The sequence below is a fragment of the Chanodichthys erythropterus genome, chromosome 20, assembly GCF_024489055.1.
Source record: "Chanodichthys erythropterus isolate Z2021 chromosome 20, ASM2448905v1, whole genome shotgun sequence".
NCBI lineage: Eukaryota > Metazoa > Chordata > Actinopteri > Cypriniformes > Xenocyprididae > Chanodichthys > Chanodichthys erythropterus.
In genome coordinates, this window is record NC_090240.1 from 14,426,378 (window position 1) to 14,440,473 (window position 14,096).

Sequence of the window (14,096 nt, forward strand, 5' to 3'; positions counted from 1 at the left end):
CTATCCCCAATAAAATCCAAATGGGTCGCACATTTTATAATTAACGTCCTCATGCCAATATTAACACTTTTGAAGGCCGCTGGTGAACGCGACTACAGTGATTCGCACGTCACTCATGCAAAATTAAACAATTGGGCTTCAGTCACAGTCATATTGTGCAGACAATTGATCCGTTCCGTTCATACAGCTTATAAAAGCTCAGAACGCGCAATGTATACAATAAATTAATAGTCTGATGATTCTACGTTTCGGTGTGTTGGCGCTCAGAGTACCGGCAACATGTGAGAAGTGCTGGTGTGCGAGAAGTGCCGGTACTGCGTACTGGCCCACTTCGAGCACTGACTGTTACTACTAATAAAACTGATCTCTGGGGGCCCAAAAGTGCGTGGGCCCTTAGAATCATCCTAACTTTCCCCCCCTTAGCGGAACCTCCGGTAACAGAAAAGCCAGGAGTGTGTCCACGCACACAATATACAGCAGAAATGTGTGCCCGGATTAGTTTCGTGTCATGTGCCAATGACAGCGACTGTGCCAACGATGATAAATGCTGCAGCAATGGATGTGGACGTCAGTGTATGGCTCCAGTTACAGGTATATTATATTATATTATATTGAATTATATTATATTATATTATATTATATTATATTATATTATATTATATTATATTATATTATATTATATTATATTATATACTGCAGGGCTGTTGAATGCTTGAATTTGATTCGCTGACAAATGTTCTAAGGTGTGCAATTATTTTCAGTGAAATACACGGCTAAAGTAGTTCCAGGCAGTGTTGACCGCATTACACTTCCATATCACTTCACCAAACTATTTCAGTTACTGCAAAGATCCTTATAACGTAAAACAGCAAAAGAACCAAAAAACCCAATGAAAAAGACATTCAGCATTCAGTGATATGGTTTCTCTGTCATGTGTCTGTATAACAGAAAAGCCAGGAGTGTGTCCACGCAGACAATATGAAGCAGAAATGTGTGCCCGGATTCGTTTCGTGTCATGTGCCGATGACAGTGACTGTGCCAAAGATGAGAAATGCTGCAGCAATGGATGTGGACGTCAGTGTATGCCTCCAGTTACAGGTATATTATATTATATTATATTATATTATATTATATTATATTATATTATATTATATAATATTATATTATATTATATTATATTATATTATATTATATTATATTATATTATATTATATTATATTATATTATATCATATATTATATTATATTTTACTGCAGTGCTGTTGAATGCTTGAATCTGATTGGCTGACAAATGTTCTAAGGTGTGCAATTATTTTCAGTGAAATACACGGCTAAAGTAGTTCCAGGCAGTGTTGACCGCATTACACTTCCATATCACTTCACCAAACTATTTCAGTTACTGCAAAGATCCTTACAGCCTTAAACAGCAAAAGAACCAAAAACCCCAATGAAAAAGACATTCAGCATTCAGTGATATGGTTTCTCTGTCATGTGTCTGTATAACAGAAAAGCCAGGAGTGTGTCCACGCAGACAATATGAAGCAGAAATGTGTGCCCGGATTCGTTTCGTGTCATGTGCCGATGACAGTGACTGTGCCAAAGATCAGAAATGCTGCAGCAATGGATGTGGACGTCAGTGTATGCCTCCAGTTACAGGTATATTATATTACATTATATTATATTATATTATATTATATTATATTATATTATATTATATTATATTATATTATATTATATTATATTAAACTGCATGGCTGTTGAATGCTTGAATCTGATTGGCTGACAAATGTTCTAATGTGTGCAGCTATTTTCAGTGAAATACACGGCTAAAGTAGTTCCAGGCAGTCTTGACCTCATTACACTTCCATATCACTTCACCAAACTATTTCAGTTACTGCAACGGTCCTTACAGCCTAAAACAGCAAAAGAACCAAAAAACCCAATGAAAAAGACATTCAGCATTCATTGATATGGTTTGTCTGTCATGTGTCTGTATAACAGAAAAGCCAGGAGTGTGTCCACGCAGACAATATGCAGCAGAAATGTGTGCCCGGATTAGTTTCGTGTCATGTGCCGATGACAGTGACTGTGCCAACGATGAGAAATGCTGCAGCAATGGATGTGGACGTCAGTGTATGGCTCCAGGTATATTATATTATATTATATTATATTATATTATATTATATTATATTATATTATATTATATTATATTATATTATATTATATTATATTATATTATATTATATAGCAAGGCTGATGAATGCTTGAATCTGAGTTTAGAAATCTTGCAGGATGATGTTTTCCCATCCTTTCATCAGTCATTTTAATGGCTGTTTTAGATCATGATTGACTTTCTCCATAGCGTTTTACTATCCTCAATAAAATCCAAATGGGTCGCACATTTTATCATTAGCGCCGCTCATGCCAATATTAACACTGTTGAAGGCCGCTGGTGAACGTGACTACAGTGATTCGCACGTCACTCATGCAAAATTAAACAATTGGGCTTCAGTCACAGTCATATTGTGCAGACAATTGATCCGTTCCATTCATACAGCTTATAAAAGCTCAGAACGCGCAATGTATACATTAAATAAATAGTCTAATGATTCTACGTTTCAGTGTGTTGGCGCTCAGAGTACCGGCAACATGTGAGAAATGCTGGTGTGCGAGAAGTGCCGGTACTGCGTACTGGCCCACTTCGAGCACTGACTGTTACTACTAATAAAACCGATCTCTGGGGGCCCAAAAGTGCGTGGGCTCTTAGAATCATCCTAACTTTCCCCCCCTTAGCGGAACCCCCGGTAACAGAAAAGCCAGGAGTGTGTCCACGCACACAATATACAGCAGAAATGTGTGCCCGGATTAGTTTCGTGTCATGTGCCAATGACAGTGACTGTGCCAACGATGACAAATGCTGCAGCAATGGATGTGGACGTCAGTGTATGGCTCCAGTTACAGGTATATTATATTATATTATATTATATTATATTATATTATATTATATTATATTATATTATATTATATTATATTATATTAAACTGCAGGGCTGTTGAATGCTTGAATCTGATTGGCTGACAAATGTTCTAAGGCGTGCAATTATTTTCAGTGAAATACATGGTTAAAGTAGTTCCAGGCAGGTCTTGACCGCATTACAGTTCCATTTTCCTTCCACTTCAAAAAATGATTTCAGTTATTTCAAAGGTCCTTACAGCCTTAAACAGCAAAGAAATCCATATTGAAAAAGACATTCAGCATTCAGTGATATGGTTTCTCTGTCATGTGTCTGTATAACAGAAAAGCCAGGAGTGTGTCCACGCAGACAATATGCAGCAGAAATGTGTGCCCAGATTCGTTTCGTGTCATGTGCCGATGACAGTGACTGTGCCAACGATGAGAAATGCTGCAGCAATGGATGTGGACGTCAGTGTATGCCTCCAGTTACAGGTATATTGTATTATATTATATTATATTATATTATATTATATTATATTATATTATATATTATATTATATTTATTATATTATATAGCAAGGCTGATGAATGCTTGAATCTGAGTTTAAAAAGCTTGCAGGATGATGTTTTCCCATCTTTTCATCAGTCATTTTAGTGCCTATTTTAGATCATGTTCGACTTTCTCCATATCGTTTTACTATTACTATTCGTACAGCTTATAAAAGTTCAGAACGCGCAATGTATACATTAAATTAATAATCTGATGATTCTACGTTTCGTTATATTATATTATATTATATTATATTATATTATATTATATTATATTATATTATATTATATTATATTATATTATATTATAATACAGGGCTGTTGAATACTTGAATCTGGTTGTCTGTACTGATTGTACTTTAAATACACGGTTAAAGTAGTTCCAGGCAGTCTTGGCCGCATTACACTTCCATATCACTTCATCAAACTATTTCAGTTATTTCAAAGGTCCTTCAGTTATTATTTTCAGTGAAATACACTGTTAAAGTAGTTCCAGGCAGGTCTTGACCGCATTACACTTCCATATCACTTCATCAAACTATTTCAGTTATTTCAAAGGTCCTTACAGCCTAAAACAGCAAAAGAACCAAGAACCCCAATGAAAAAGACATTCAGCATTCAACAATCTGGTTTCTGTGTCATGTGTCTGTATAACAGAAAAGCCAGGAGTGTGTCCACGCAGAAAATATGAAGCAGAAATGTGTGCCCGGATTCGTTTTGTGTCATGTGACGATGACAGTGACTGTGCAAAAAATGAGAAATGCTGCAACAATGGATGTGGACGTCAGTGTATGGCTCCAGTTATAGGTATATTATATTATATTATATTATATTATACTGCAGGGCTGTTGAATTATTGAATCTGATTGGCTGACTAATGTTCTAAGCTGTGCAATTATTTTCAGTGAAATACACATTTAAAGTAGTTCCAGGCAGTCTTGACCTCATTACACTTCCATATCACTTCTCCAATCTATTTCAGTTACTGCAAATGTCCTTACAGCCTAAAACAGCAAAAGAAACAAAAACCCCAATGATAAAGACATTCAGCATTCAGTGATATGGTTTCTCTGTCATGTGTCTGTATAACAGAAAAGCCAGGAGTGTGTCCACGCAGACAATATGCAGCAGAAATGTGTGCCCGGATTCGTTTTGTGTCATGTGACGATGACAGTGACTGTGCCAAAAATGAGAAATGCTGCAACAATGGATGTGGACGTCAGTGTATGGCTCCAGTTATAGGTATATTTTATTATATTATATTATATTATATTATATTATATTATATTATATTATATTATATTATATTATATTATATTATATTATATTATACTGCAGGGCTGTTGAATTATTGAATCTGATTGGCTGACTAATGTTCTAAGCTGTGCAATTATTTTCAGTGAAATACACGGTTAAAGTAGTTCCAGGCAGTCTTGACCTCATTACACTTCCATATCACTTCTCCAATCTATTTCATTTACAGCAAATGTCCTTACAGCCTAAAACAGCAAAAGAAACAAAAACCCCAATGAAAAAGACATTCAGCATTCAGTGATATGGTTTCTTTATCATGTGTCTGTATAACAGAAAAGCCAGGAGTGTGTCCACGGAGAAAATATGAAGCAGAAATTTGTGCCCGGATTCGTTTTGTGTCATGTGACGATGACAGTGACTGTGCCAACAATGAGAAATGCTGCAACAATGGATGTGGACGTCAGTGTATGCTTCCAGTTATAGGTATATTTTATAATATTATATTTTACTGCAGGGCTGTTGAATGCTTGAATCTGATTGGCTGACAAATGTCCTAAGGTGTGCAATTATTTTCAGTGAAATACACGGTTAAAGTAGTTCGAGGCAGGTCTTGACCTCATTACACTTCCATATCACTTCTCCAATCTATTTCAGTTATTTCAAAGGTCCTTACAGCCTAAAACAGCAAAAGAACCAAAAACCCCAATGAAAAAGACATTCAGCATTCAGTGATATGGTTTCTTTATTATGTGTCTGTATATCAGAAAAGCCAGGAGTGTGTCCAATCAAACAATATGCAGCAGAAATGTGTGCCCGGATTCGTTTTGTGTCATGTGACGATGACAGTGACTGTGCCAAAGATGAGAAATGCTGCAACAATGGATGTGGACGTCAGTGTATGCCTCCAGTTATAGGTATATTATATTATATTATATTATATTATATTATATTATATTATATTATATTATATTATATTATATTATATTATATTATATTATATTATATTATATTATAGCATGTGACGTATCAAATGTTCATGTTGCGATTACTTGCTGAAGCTTTTATCACGGTATAGGGTATTATCACGGTATTGAAATAATTTGCAAAAAACGTGTTGTCATAGTATAACAGTTTTAAGAACTCTTTTTGTAATAACAAAAATAACTCTGAATGTTTACATACAATAATACAATACACAAAAAAATATAAAGTCAAATTTTCAAACAGATTAAAGTGCAAAAGAATTAGGCTATAAAGAACAACATATAACACTTTACAATAAGATCTCATTATTTAATGCATTAACTAAGATTGAGCAACAGCTACATTTGTTACAGAAAGTATTATTTTTTGTTAACGTTAGTTAAGAAAAACAACTGATCATTGTTAGTTTTATCTCAGGTCAATTAAATAAGTTATTTTGATTTTAGTAATGTTATTAAACAGTAACTAAGAAATTAACATTAACTAAGAATAATTAATGCTTTAATGCTTTATAAGTATTTTTCATTGTCAGTTTGGTAATAATGAATTAACATTTTAACTAATGAAGCCATATGTCTAAGTTTTACTGAACAATAACAAATAAACAGAACATTTCTAATCATTAGGGCATGTTGTAGTCCAGATTAAAATATATGTTTGAGGCATTTTAAAAACTTCACCAGCGCAGTTGCTTTGTTTATGGGGTTTTCGGTGTAACCATTGCATTCTGCTGTTCCATCAGCACCATCTGCTGTCAGAGAATGAATGCGCACTTTCATTCAGCTCGTCTCCTTCACTCGTTCCGCCATGTGCTTCTCACGCACGTTGGGCTTGTTTACATCTGAGTGCGTGTTCTTTTGACGCAGTATACAGCGGTGTTGCGCATTTTATATGGTTGATGGGGAAAGTATTCTTATATGCATAATAAAAATTGTAATAATTGGTAATAAATCATTATTTACGGTATTTTGAAATGCCCACGATAACAATACCGTGCATATTCACTATCGAATCATTACCGAATATCGGCACAAGTCTAATTATATTATATTATATTATATATTATATTATATTGTATTATATTATATTATATTATATTATATTACAGGGCTGTTGAATGCTTGAATCTGATTGGCTGATAACTCTTCTAAGGTGTGCAGTTATTTTCAGTGAAATACACGGCTAAAATAGTTCTAGGCAGGTCTTGACCGCATTACACTTCCATATCACTTCACCAAACTATTTCAGTTACTGCAAAGATCCTTACAGCCTAAAACAGCACTATCACTGAATTCAGCATTCAGTGATATGGTTTCTCTGTTATGTGTCTCAATCAGGGGCAATTTTGGGCCCTATGAACGAATTTGAGGTTGGGCCCCCTACCGCACCCATTCTGCACCAAACATACAAGTAAACCTAGCCATCCAAAATCTTAGTCTGCAATTTAATATTGAACTATTATTTTTGCTACTGCTTTTGACCATTAGGTATCAGTATTTAGTCAGAGACCTCCCATGGCTGTGGCTCGCACTAGCAGATGATTTATTTTGCGAATGTAATAGAAAAATACAGTACAGTAATCAAATAATCATATTCATACTTCATTAAATAAAACCAATTTTTTAGTCAAAAATTCAAGAAGGTCCATATTTTAAAGCTCTTTCTAACTTGTACTCGGCCTTAAAATAACATAGTTCTTGTAATTGTTAACTATAGCATTTGTTACAATAAAGATATAATTACAGGTAAGACCATTTCTTCTTTCTTTCTTTTTATAGAATTTGTTATGAAAAATAGCAACAGTTAGAAACTATAGCTACAACATGCCACAGCTGTAATATAAATCTTTAGTGAACAATCTATTCCCTTAACAGATTATCTATTATAAATTCTAAAACAAGTCAAAATTTGCCACAATAAATACAATAGAAAGTGATAAATTCTAGGAAATGTGGTCTTCATGAGTTTAAAAAGCTTGCAGGATGATGTTTTCCCATCTTTTCATCAAAAAATGTTTAAAATCATGTTTGACTTTCTCCATAGCGTTTTATTATCCTCAATAAAATCCAAATGGGTCGCACATTTTATCATCAGCGCCGCTCATGCAAATATTAACACTTTTGAAGCACGCTGGTGAACGTGACTACAGTGATTCACGTGGCACTCATGCAAAATTAAATAATTAGGCTTCAGTCACAGTCATATTGTGCAGACAATTGATCCGTTCAGTTCGTACAGCTTATAAAAGCTCAGACGCGCAATGTATACAATAAATTAATAGTCTGATGATTCTACGTTTCTGTGTGTGGGCGCTCAGAGTACCGGCAACATGTGAGAAGTGCTAGTGTGCGAGAAGTGCCGGTACTGCGTACTGGCCCACTTCGAGCACTGACTGTTACTACTAATAAAACTGATCTCTGGGGGCCCAAAAGTGCGTGGGCCCTTAGAATCATCCTAACTTTCCCCCCCTTAGCGGAACCCCCGATAACAGAAAAGCCAGGAGTGTGTCCACGCAGACAATATGAAGCAGAACTGTGTGCCAAGATTCGTTTCGTGTCATGTGCCAATGACAGTGACTGTGCCAATGATGAGAAATGCTGCAGCAACGGATGTGGACGTCAGTGTATGCCTCCAGTTACAGGTATATTATATTATATTATATTATATTATATTATATTATATTATATTATATTATATTAATTATATTATATTATATTATATTATATTATATTATTATTATATTATATACTGCAGGGCTGTTGAATGCTTGAATTTGATTGGCTGACAAATGTTCTAAGCTGTGCAATTATTTTCAGTGAAATACACGGCTAAAGTAGTTCCAGGCAGGTCTTGACCGCATTACACTTCCATATCACTTCACCAAACTATTTCAGTTACTGCAAAGGTCCTTACGGCCTAAAACAGCAAAAGAACCAAAAACCGCAGTGAAAAAGACATTCAGCATTCAGTGATATGGTTTCTCTGTCATGTCTCTGTATAACAGAAAAGCCAGGAGTGTGTCCACGCAGACAATATGAAGCAGAAATGTGTGCCCGGATTCGTTTCGTGTCATGTGCCAATGACAGTGACTGTGCCAACGATGATAAATGCTGCAGCAATGGATGTGGACGTCAGTGTATGCCTCCAGTTACAGGTATATTATATTATATTATATTATATTATATTATATTATATTATATTATATTATATTATATTATATTATATTATACTACAGGGCTGTTGAATGCTTGAATCTGATTGGCTGACAAATGTTCTAAGCTGTGCAATTATTTGCAGTGAAATACACGGCTAAAGTAGTTCCAGGCAGGTCTTGAGTGCATTACACTTCCATATCACTTCACCAAACTATTTCAGCTATTTCAAAGGTCCTTACAGCCTAAAACGGCAAAAGAACGAAAAAACCCCAATGAAAAAAACATTCAGCATTTAATGATATGGTTTCTCTGTCATGTGTCTGTATAACAGAAAAGCCAGGAGTGTGTCCAGTCAGACAATATAAAGCAGAAATGTGTGCCCGGATTCGTTTCGTGTCATGTGCCGATGACATTGACTGTGCCAAAGAGGAGAAATGCTGCAGCAATGGATGTGGACGTCAGTGTATGGCTCCAGTTGCAGGTATATTATATTATATTATATTATACTGCAGGGCTGTTGAATGCTTGATTCTGATTGGCTGACAAATGTTCCAAGATGTGCAATTATTTTCAGGGAAACGCACAGCTAAAGTAGTTCCAGGCCGGTCTTGACCGCATTACAGTTCCATTTCACTTAACCAAATGACATCAGTTGTTTCAAAAGGTCCTTACAGTCTAAAACAGCTAAAGAACCAAAAACCCCAGTGAAAAACACATTCAGCATTGAGTGATATGGTTTCTCTGTCATGTTTCTGTATAACAGAAAAGCCAGGAGTATGTCCACGCAGAAAATGTCAAGCAGACTTGTGTCCCCGGATTAGTTTCGTGTCATGTGCCAATGACAGTGAATGCGCCAACGATGAGAAATGCTGCAGCAACGGATGTGGACGTCAGTGTATGCCTCCAGTTACAGGTATATTATACTAAATTACTATATACTTATAAGAACCAAAAACCCCAGTGAAAAAGACATTCAGCATTCAGTGATATGATTTCTCTGTCATGTGTCTGTATAACAGAAAAGCCAGGAGTGTGTCCAATCAGACAATATGAAGCAGAAATGTGTGGCCGGATTCGTTTCATGTCGTGTGCCAAAGACGGTGACTGTGCCAACGATGAGAAATGCTGCAGCAATGGATGTGGACGTCAGTGTATGCCTCCAATTACAGGTATATTATATTATACTATATTACTATATTATATTATAAGAACCAAAAATCCCAGTGAAAAAGACTTTCAGCATTCAGTGATATGGTTTCTCTGTCATGTGTCTGTATAACAGAAAAGCCAGGAGTGTGTCCACTCAGATATTATATAGTACCAATGTGTGAAGAGTACTGTGTCAATGACACTGACTGTCCCAACGCTGAGAAATGCTGTGGCACTGGATGTGGACATGAATGTATGCCTCCTGTTACAGGTATTACTTTATGTTATATTGAATTATATTATATTAAAATATTACTTAGTTCCAGGTAGGGCTGTGACGGTGGCAGTGACGGTGGGAGGAGGGGGAATATAACTGATTTTATATCGTAAATCCATCATAATCAATTATTACCCGTCATTAATTTTTATATTTTAATAAGACATTTAATATCTTCTGATTTCATCCATATTTTCATTTTTATTCACAAAATTACAGGATAAGCAAATAGGCATAGGCTATGCATTTATTTATATTATGAAAAGAACATTCATCAAAGACTGCGTCACTTTTCAGTTTTCATCTTAAGCACTTGTCCAGGATCGTGAGTTAACGCGATCATCTTCTCCTCTTTACTACTGTACAGAAAGAAATAAACATGAATGAAAAAACAGTAGCTTAAAATCTGAAATCTATATCACGTCAGTTTAATCCGTGTTGCACGTATCATACCTCAGAGAAGCGTTGACCATAAACTTATAGTCAGCAAGAACATTAACAAAACTAACCATTTAAAACAGGGATCTCAAACTTAAATTGGCGAGGTGCCATTTCTGTGATTGACACCTCATAGGAGGGCCATATTAACATTCAATCGCAAGAAAGTGCAACATTTCAGAAAATTTACTTTCCTTTGTATTATTTCTCATTTACTTTCATTAGGCCTACTAAAATGTTTTTATACCTATACTATAAATATTTTATTTACCATACTAAATGTAAACAGCAGTGTCTCTCTCATTGTTACAGAGTGTAATATAATTATATAATACTATTACTAATATACTACTACTAATAAAGCCTACTAATATAATACTATTAATTGCAATAGTCTGGTGCAACTTCTCACATCCAACAAGGTGCATGGAATAAAAAAATGTGTAATATAGGAACAAAACCAGCAAAACTCGTGGCGTGGAGGGGTAAGAAATAAACAAAAAACTGGATCTATATATATATCATCTTTATTTTGCCAAAAAATAAAAAGCTCTCATTGTTACATACATTATTAGTTTTTAACATTTAATGGAAGTATTTTCCCTTACTTTGTTAGCTTAAATAACATTAAAATCTTGCACTAAACAACACTGTACTGAACAAATACAATCCCTGAATACATTTGTACACTCCTGTTTATTGACAGACACTTGGCAGCGCTTGCGCTCACACAGCTGAGACACATTTGTCCAAGATGCCCTTTGAACATCTGTAACTTTTAATGGTTGCATCGAATGCGTTTCGGTGGTTTTAAATCGACGCTCATGACTTAAAGTCGAGTGCTTTTACTGTGATTTAGGCAAGCGCGCTCATAATAGAAGCGACGCGGTTGAGAGTGCGGCTCATGGTTGCATAGCAACGACAGATGCCACTGGAGCGAAAGCCCATTGGAAAGGAGAATGCAGCGCGTCTGCTTATGTGACGCGATATGTGAATGCCCCCATAGAACGGTGACTTTGCATATCAGTCAGGTAGCAACTAGGGAATAAAAATAATAATTTAGCGGGCCGGATTATGTTTTATTTTTTTCAGTTTGAGACCACTACCATAAGTGATAACAAAATAAAACAAAAGTTTCAGAATAACTCGCGGGCCGCACTAACACTAAACTTTGATGTCAGGTGGGGGGCCACAAAATATCATCCCGTGGGCCTCAAGTGGCCCGCGGGCCGTGAGTTTGAGACCCCTGATTTAAAACAAAACTAACTGGAGTAGAAACTTAATTATGTAAGTAACTATAAGTATTATAAATGTATTATCATAAAATGGACTGCTGCCACACTGGAGCGCACTCACCACCTACTGGACAGGGGTGGGATTTACAGTTACAAGCAACTTCAGCCTCAGTAATCTGTCAAAATGACGGACTGCAGATTTTTTTTCCCCGTCACTGCTTAAAAAAATAAAATAAATCTGTCAAAATCCGACGGAAAATTTTCAGTTAATGCGACTTAATATATATATAAAATTCACGACCGTGGTGGTGACGTAGTTGTCATGTCTACCGTCACAGGCCTAGTTCCAGGCAGGTCTTGATCACATTACGTACATATTCTTATCACTTGGCCAAATGATTTCAGTAATTTCAAAGGTCTTTCAACTGGTTCTCAATTGACTCACCTGGTTAAATAAAGGTTAATAATAATAATAATAATAATAACAATAATAATAATAATAATAATAATACAGTCTAAAACAGCAAAAGAACCAAAACCCATGATGACACCGACCAAGCAAATAAATATAGTAAACAACAGGATAAAAACAACAAAATATTTCCATGTTTTTTAGGAAATAATGTTAAGCAGAATAATTGACTCCGGTTTCTTGAATTATTAGAAAACAATGCAAACTCGAGCTATTTGTGTTGTGACCACATTACCATATTGGGTTTGCATTATTTTCTAATAATTAAATGGAACATCATCAATTATTCTTTAATAATGCTTCAGAAGTATTTTTCAGTCAGTTCATGTTAACTAATGTATTAAACTAATATTAACAAATGGATTATAAAATGTTACAATATATTATAATATTATATTATATTCATTTTTGGGTCATCTTTTTCATTACCTTTTAGTTGGTGTCTTATTTTATAATAATAATTATTGTGTTATATTCTGTATGTCAAATGTGCCTGAATTCGACCTATAGCACTGTTTCAGACACAGGGTGGCTTTACAAAATTAATAAAGATGATGAATGGTAATTAGAATGCAATTCACTCTGTAAGTAAAACTAGCATGTCATGCCTTCAGTGTTTTGTGCTGTATATCTAAGGTTGAATGCCACTCAATTGCCAGACTAAATCTGAATCTCTATCCATGCAGTCAATATGCCCTACTGAAGAGGAATCCAGTGTGCAGAATACTGTTCCCATGATGTTCTTCCTGTGGTCACGCATGGCGTGAAACTGTGATGATTTAACCTCCGGCAAGAGTAGTGATATTGATTTTGCAGAATGCATACTTGAGTTCTTTTACTTAAATCAATTAAGTTGTTAGTTTCCTTTTCTTGCAGGCTTAATATTTATATGGAGATGGCTAGACGGCTAACGATATACATATTAGTCAAACCAAAATTTATTCACACACCTTGAACATTTTATTCATTAATACAGTTTATTTACTATAGTTTTTTTATATATATATATATATATATATATATATATATATATATATATATATATATATATATATATATATATATATATATATATATATATATAAATGGTAATAAAATATGACAAGATCTCAGAGTTAAACTGTGTCAGAAAAAAATAATCTTAATTATGTCAGATAACACTCAAGTAAAACATGGTTAGGTCAAAGTGTCTGAATAATTTTTGGTTCCAAATTTGTATCAGTTTTACTGGTAGTCCGCTGTATGAAGAATGTTTGGGTATATCACATCACAGTTTACTTTATTTTGCCATCCTCACTTACATAAATGAACTATAATGTCCTGTTACCTTTGCCATGTACCTATCTTATATAAACTGTTGTATTCTTTTTGCCAATGAGATTCTCTGTGATGAATATGAGATCCGGCTATAATTAAAGCATATTTGAATGAATTGTTTGGAGTCTGTCTGATAACTGCTCTAGACACTAGAGATCGTACATCTATTCTCAAGTGATAGTGTTTAGTGGAGCACTAGAGAACTTATTTTCATTCCCAATTGATAGTGCTGAAGTGGAACACTAGAGACCTGGGGCCGTATTCACAAAACATTTTATCTTACCAATAAGAGTTCTCCTAAATAGCAGTAAA

General features: G+C 35.0%; 4 protein-coding genes across 5 annotated transcripts in view; 3 read left to right on the forward strand and 1 right to left on the reverse strand.

The window, feature by feature from the left end:
* Window positions 1-14,096, reverse strand: part of haus8 (HAUS augmin like complex subunit 8) — a 191,224-nt gene that overhangs the window by 157,947 nt on the left and 19,181 nt on the right. The window lies entirely within an intron of this gene.
* On the forward strand, window positions 483-2,807 carry LOC137008775 (perlwapin-like). Its single transcript, XM_067370490.1, has 6 exons — window positions 483-591; window positions 949-1,098; window positions 1,506-1,655; window positions 2,001-2,144; window positions 2,637-2,680; window positions 2,793-2,807. The coding sequence occupies exons 1-6, from the start codon at window positions 483-485 to the stop codon at window positions 2,805-2,807; spliced, it is 612 nt and encodes a 203-aa protein (XP_067226591.1).
* LOC137008776 (WAP four-disulfide core domain protein 3-like) lies at window positions 2,852-7,155 on the forward strand. Its single transcript, XM_067370491.1, has 7 exons — window positions 2,852-2,960; window positions 3,297-3,446; window positions 4,161-4,310; window positions 4,596-4,745; window positions 5,091-5,240; window positions 5,522-5,671; window positions 7,079-7,155. The coding sequence occupies exons 1-7, from the start codon at window positions 2,852-2,854 to the stop codon at window positions 7,153-7,155; spliced, it is 936 nt and encodes a 311-aa protein (XP_067226592.1).
* Window positions 8,027-13,435, forward strand: LOC137008777 (WAP four-disulfide core domain protein 3-like). The gene is made up of 8 exons (XM_067370492.1): window positions 8,027-8,072; window positions 8,215-8,382; window positions 8,746-8,895; window positions 9,228-9,377; window positions 9,660-9,809; window positions 9,916-10,065; window positions 10,179-10,316; window positions 13,154-13,435. Exons 1-8 carry the CDS (start codon window positions 8,027-8,029, stop codon window positions 13,168-13,170), a joined length of 969 nt encoding a protein of 322 aa, XP_067226593.1. The 3' UTR covers window positions 13,171-13,435.

Coding starts and splice junctions, on each gene's coding strand:
- LOC137008776 (XM_067370491.1), top strand. CDS start 2,852: ATGTGTGCCCGGATTAGTTTCGTGTCATGTGCCAATGACAGTGACTGT. Junction 4,311..4,595: donor GTGTATGGCTCCAGTTATAG/GTATATTATATT, acceptor TCTGTATAACAG/AAAAGCCAGGAGTGTGTCCA. Junction 5,672..7,078: donor GTGTATGCCTCCAGTTATAG/GTATATTATATT, acceptor TGTCTCAATCAG/GGGCAATTTTGGGCCCTATG.
- LOC137008775 (XM_067370490.1), top strand. CDS start 483: ATGTGTGCCCGGATTAGTTTCGTGTCATGTGCCAATGACAGCGACTGT. Junction 592..948: donor GTGTATGGCTCCAGTTACAG/GTATATTATATT, acceptor TCTGTATAACAG/AAAAGCCAGGAGTGTGTCCA. Junction 1,656..2,000: donor GTGTATGCCTCCAGTTACAG/GTATATTATATT, acceptor TCTGTATAACAG/AAAAGCCAGGAGTGTGTCCA.
- LOC137008777 (XM_067370492.1), top strand. CDS start 8,027: ATGATTCTACGTTTCTGTGTGTGGGCGCTCAGAGTACCGGCAACAT. Junction 8,073..8,214: donor GCTCAGAGTACCGGCAACAT/GTGAGAAGTGCT, acceptor TCCCCCCCTTAG/CGGAACCCCCGATAACAGAA. Junction 9,378..9,659: donor GTGTATGGCTCCAGTTGCAG/GTATATTATATT, acceptor TCTGTATAACAG/AAAAGCCAGGAGTATGTCCA.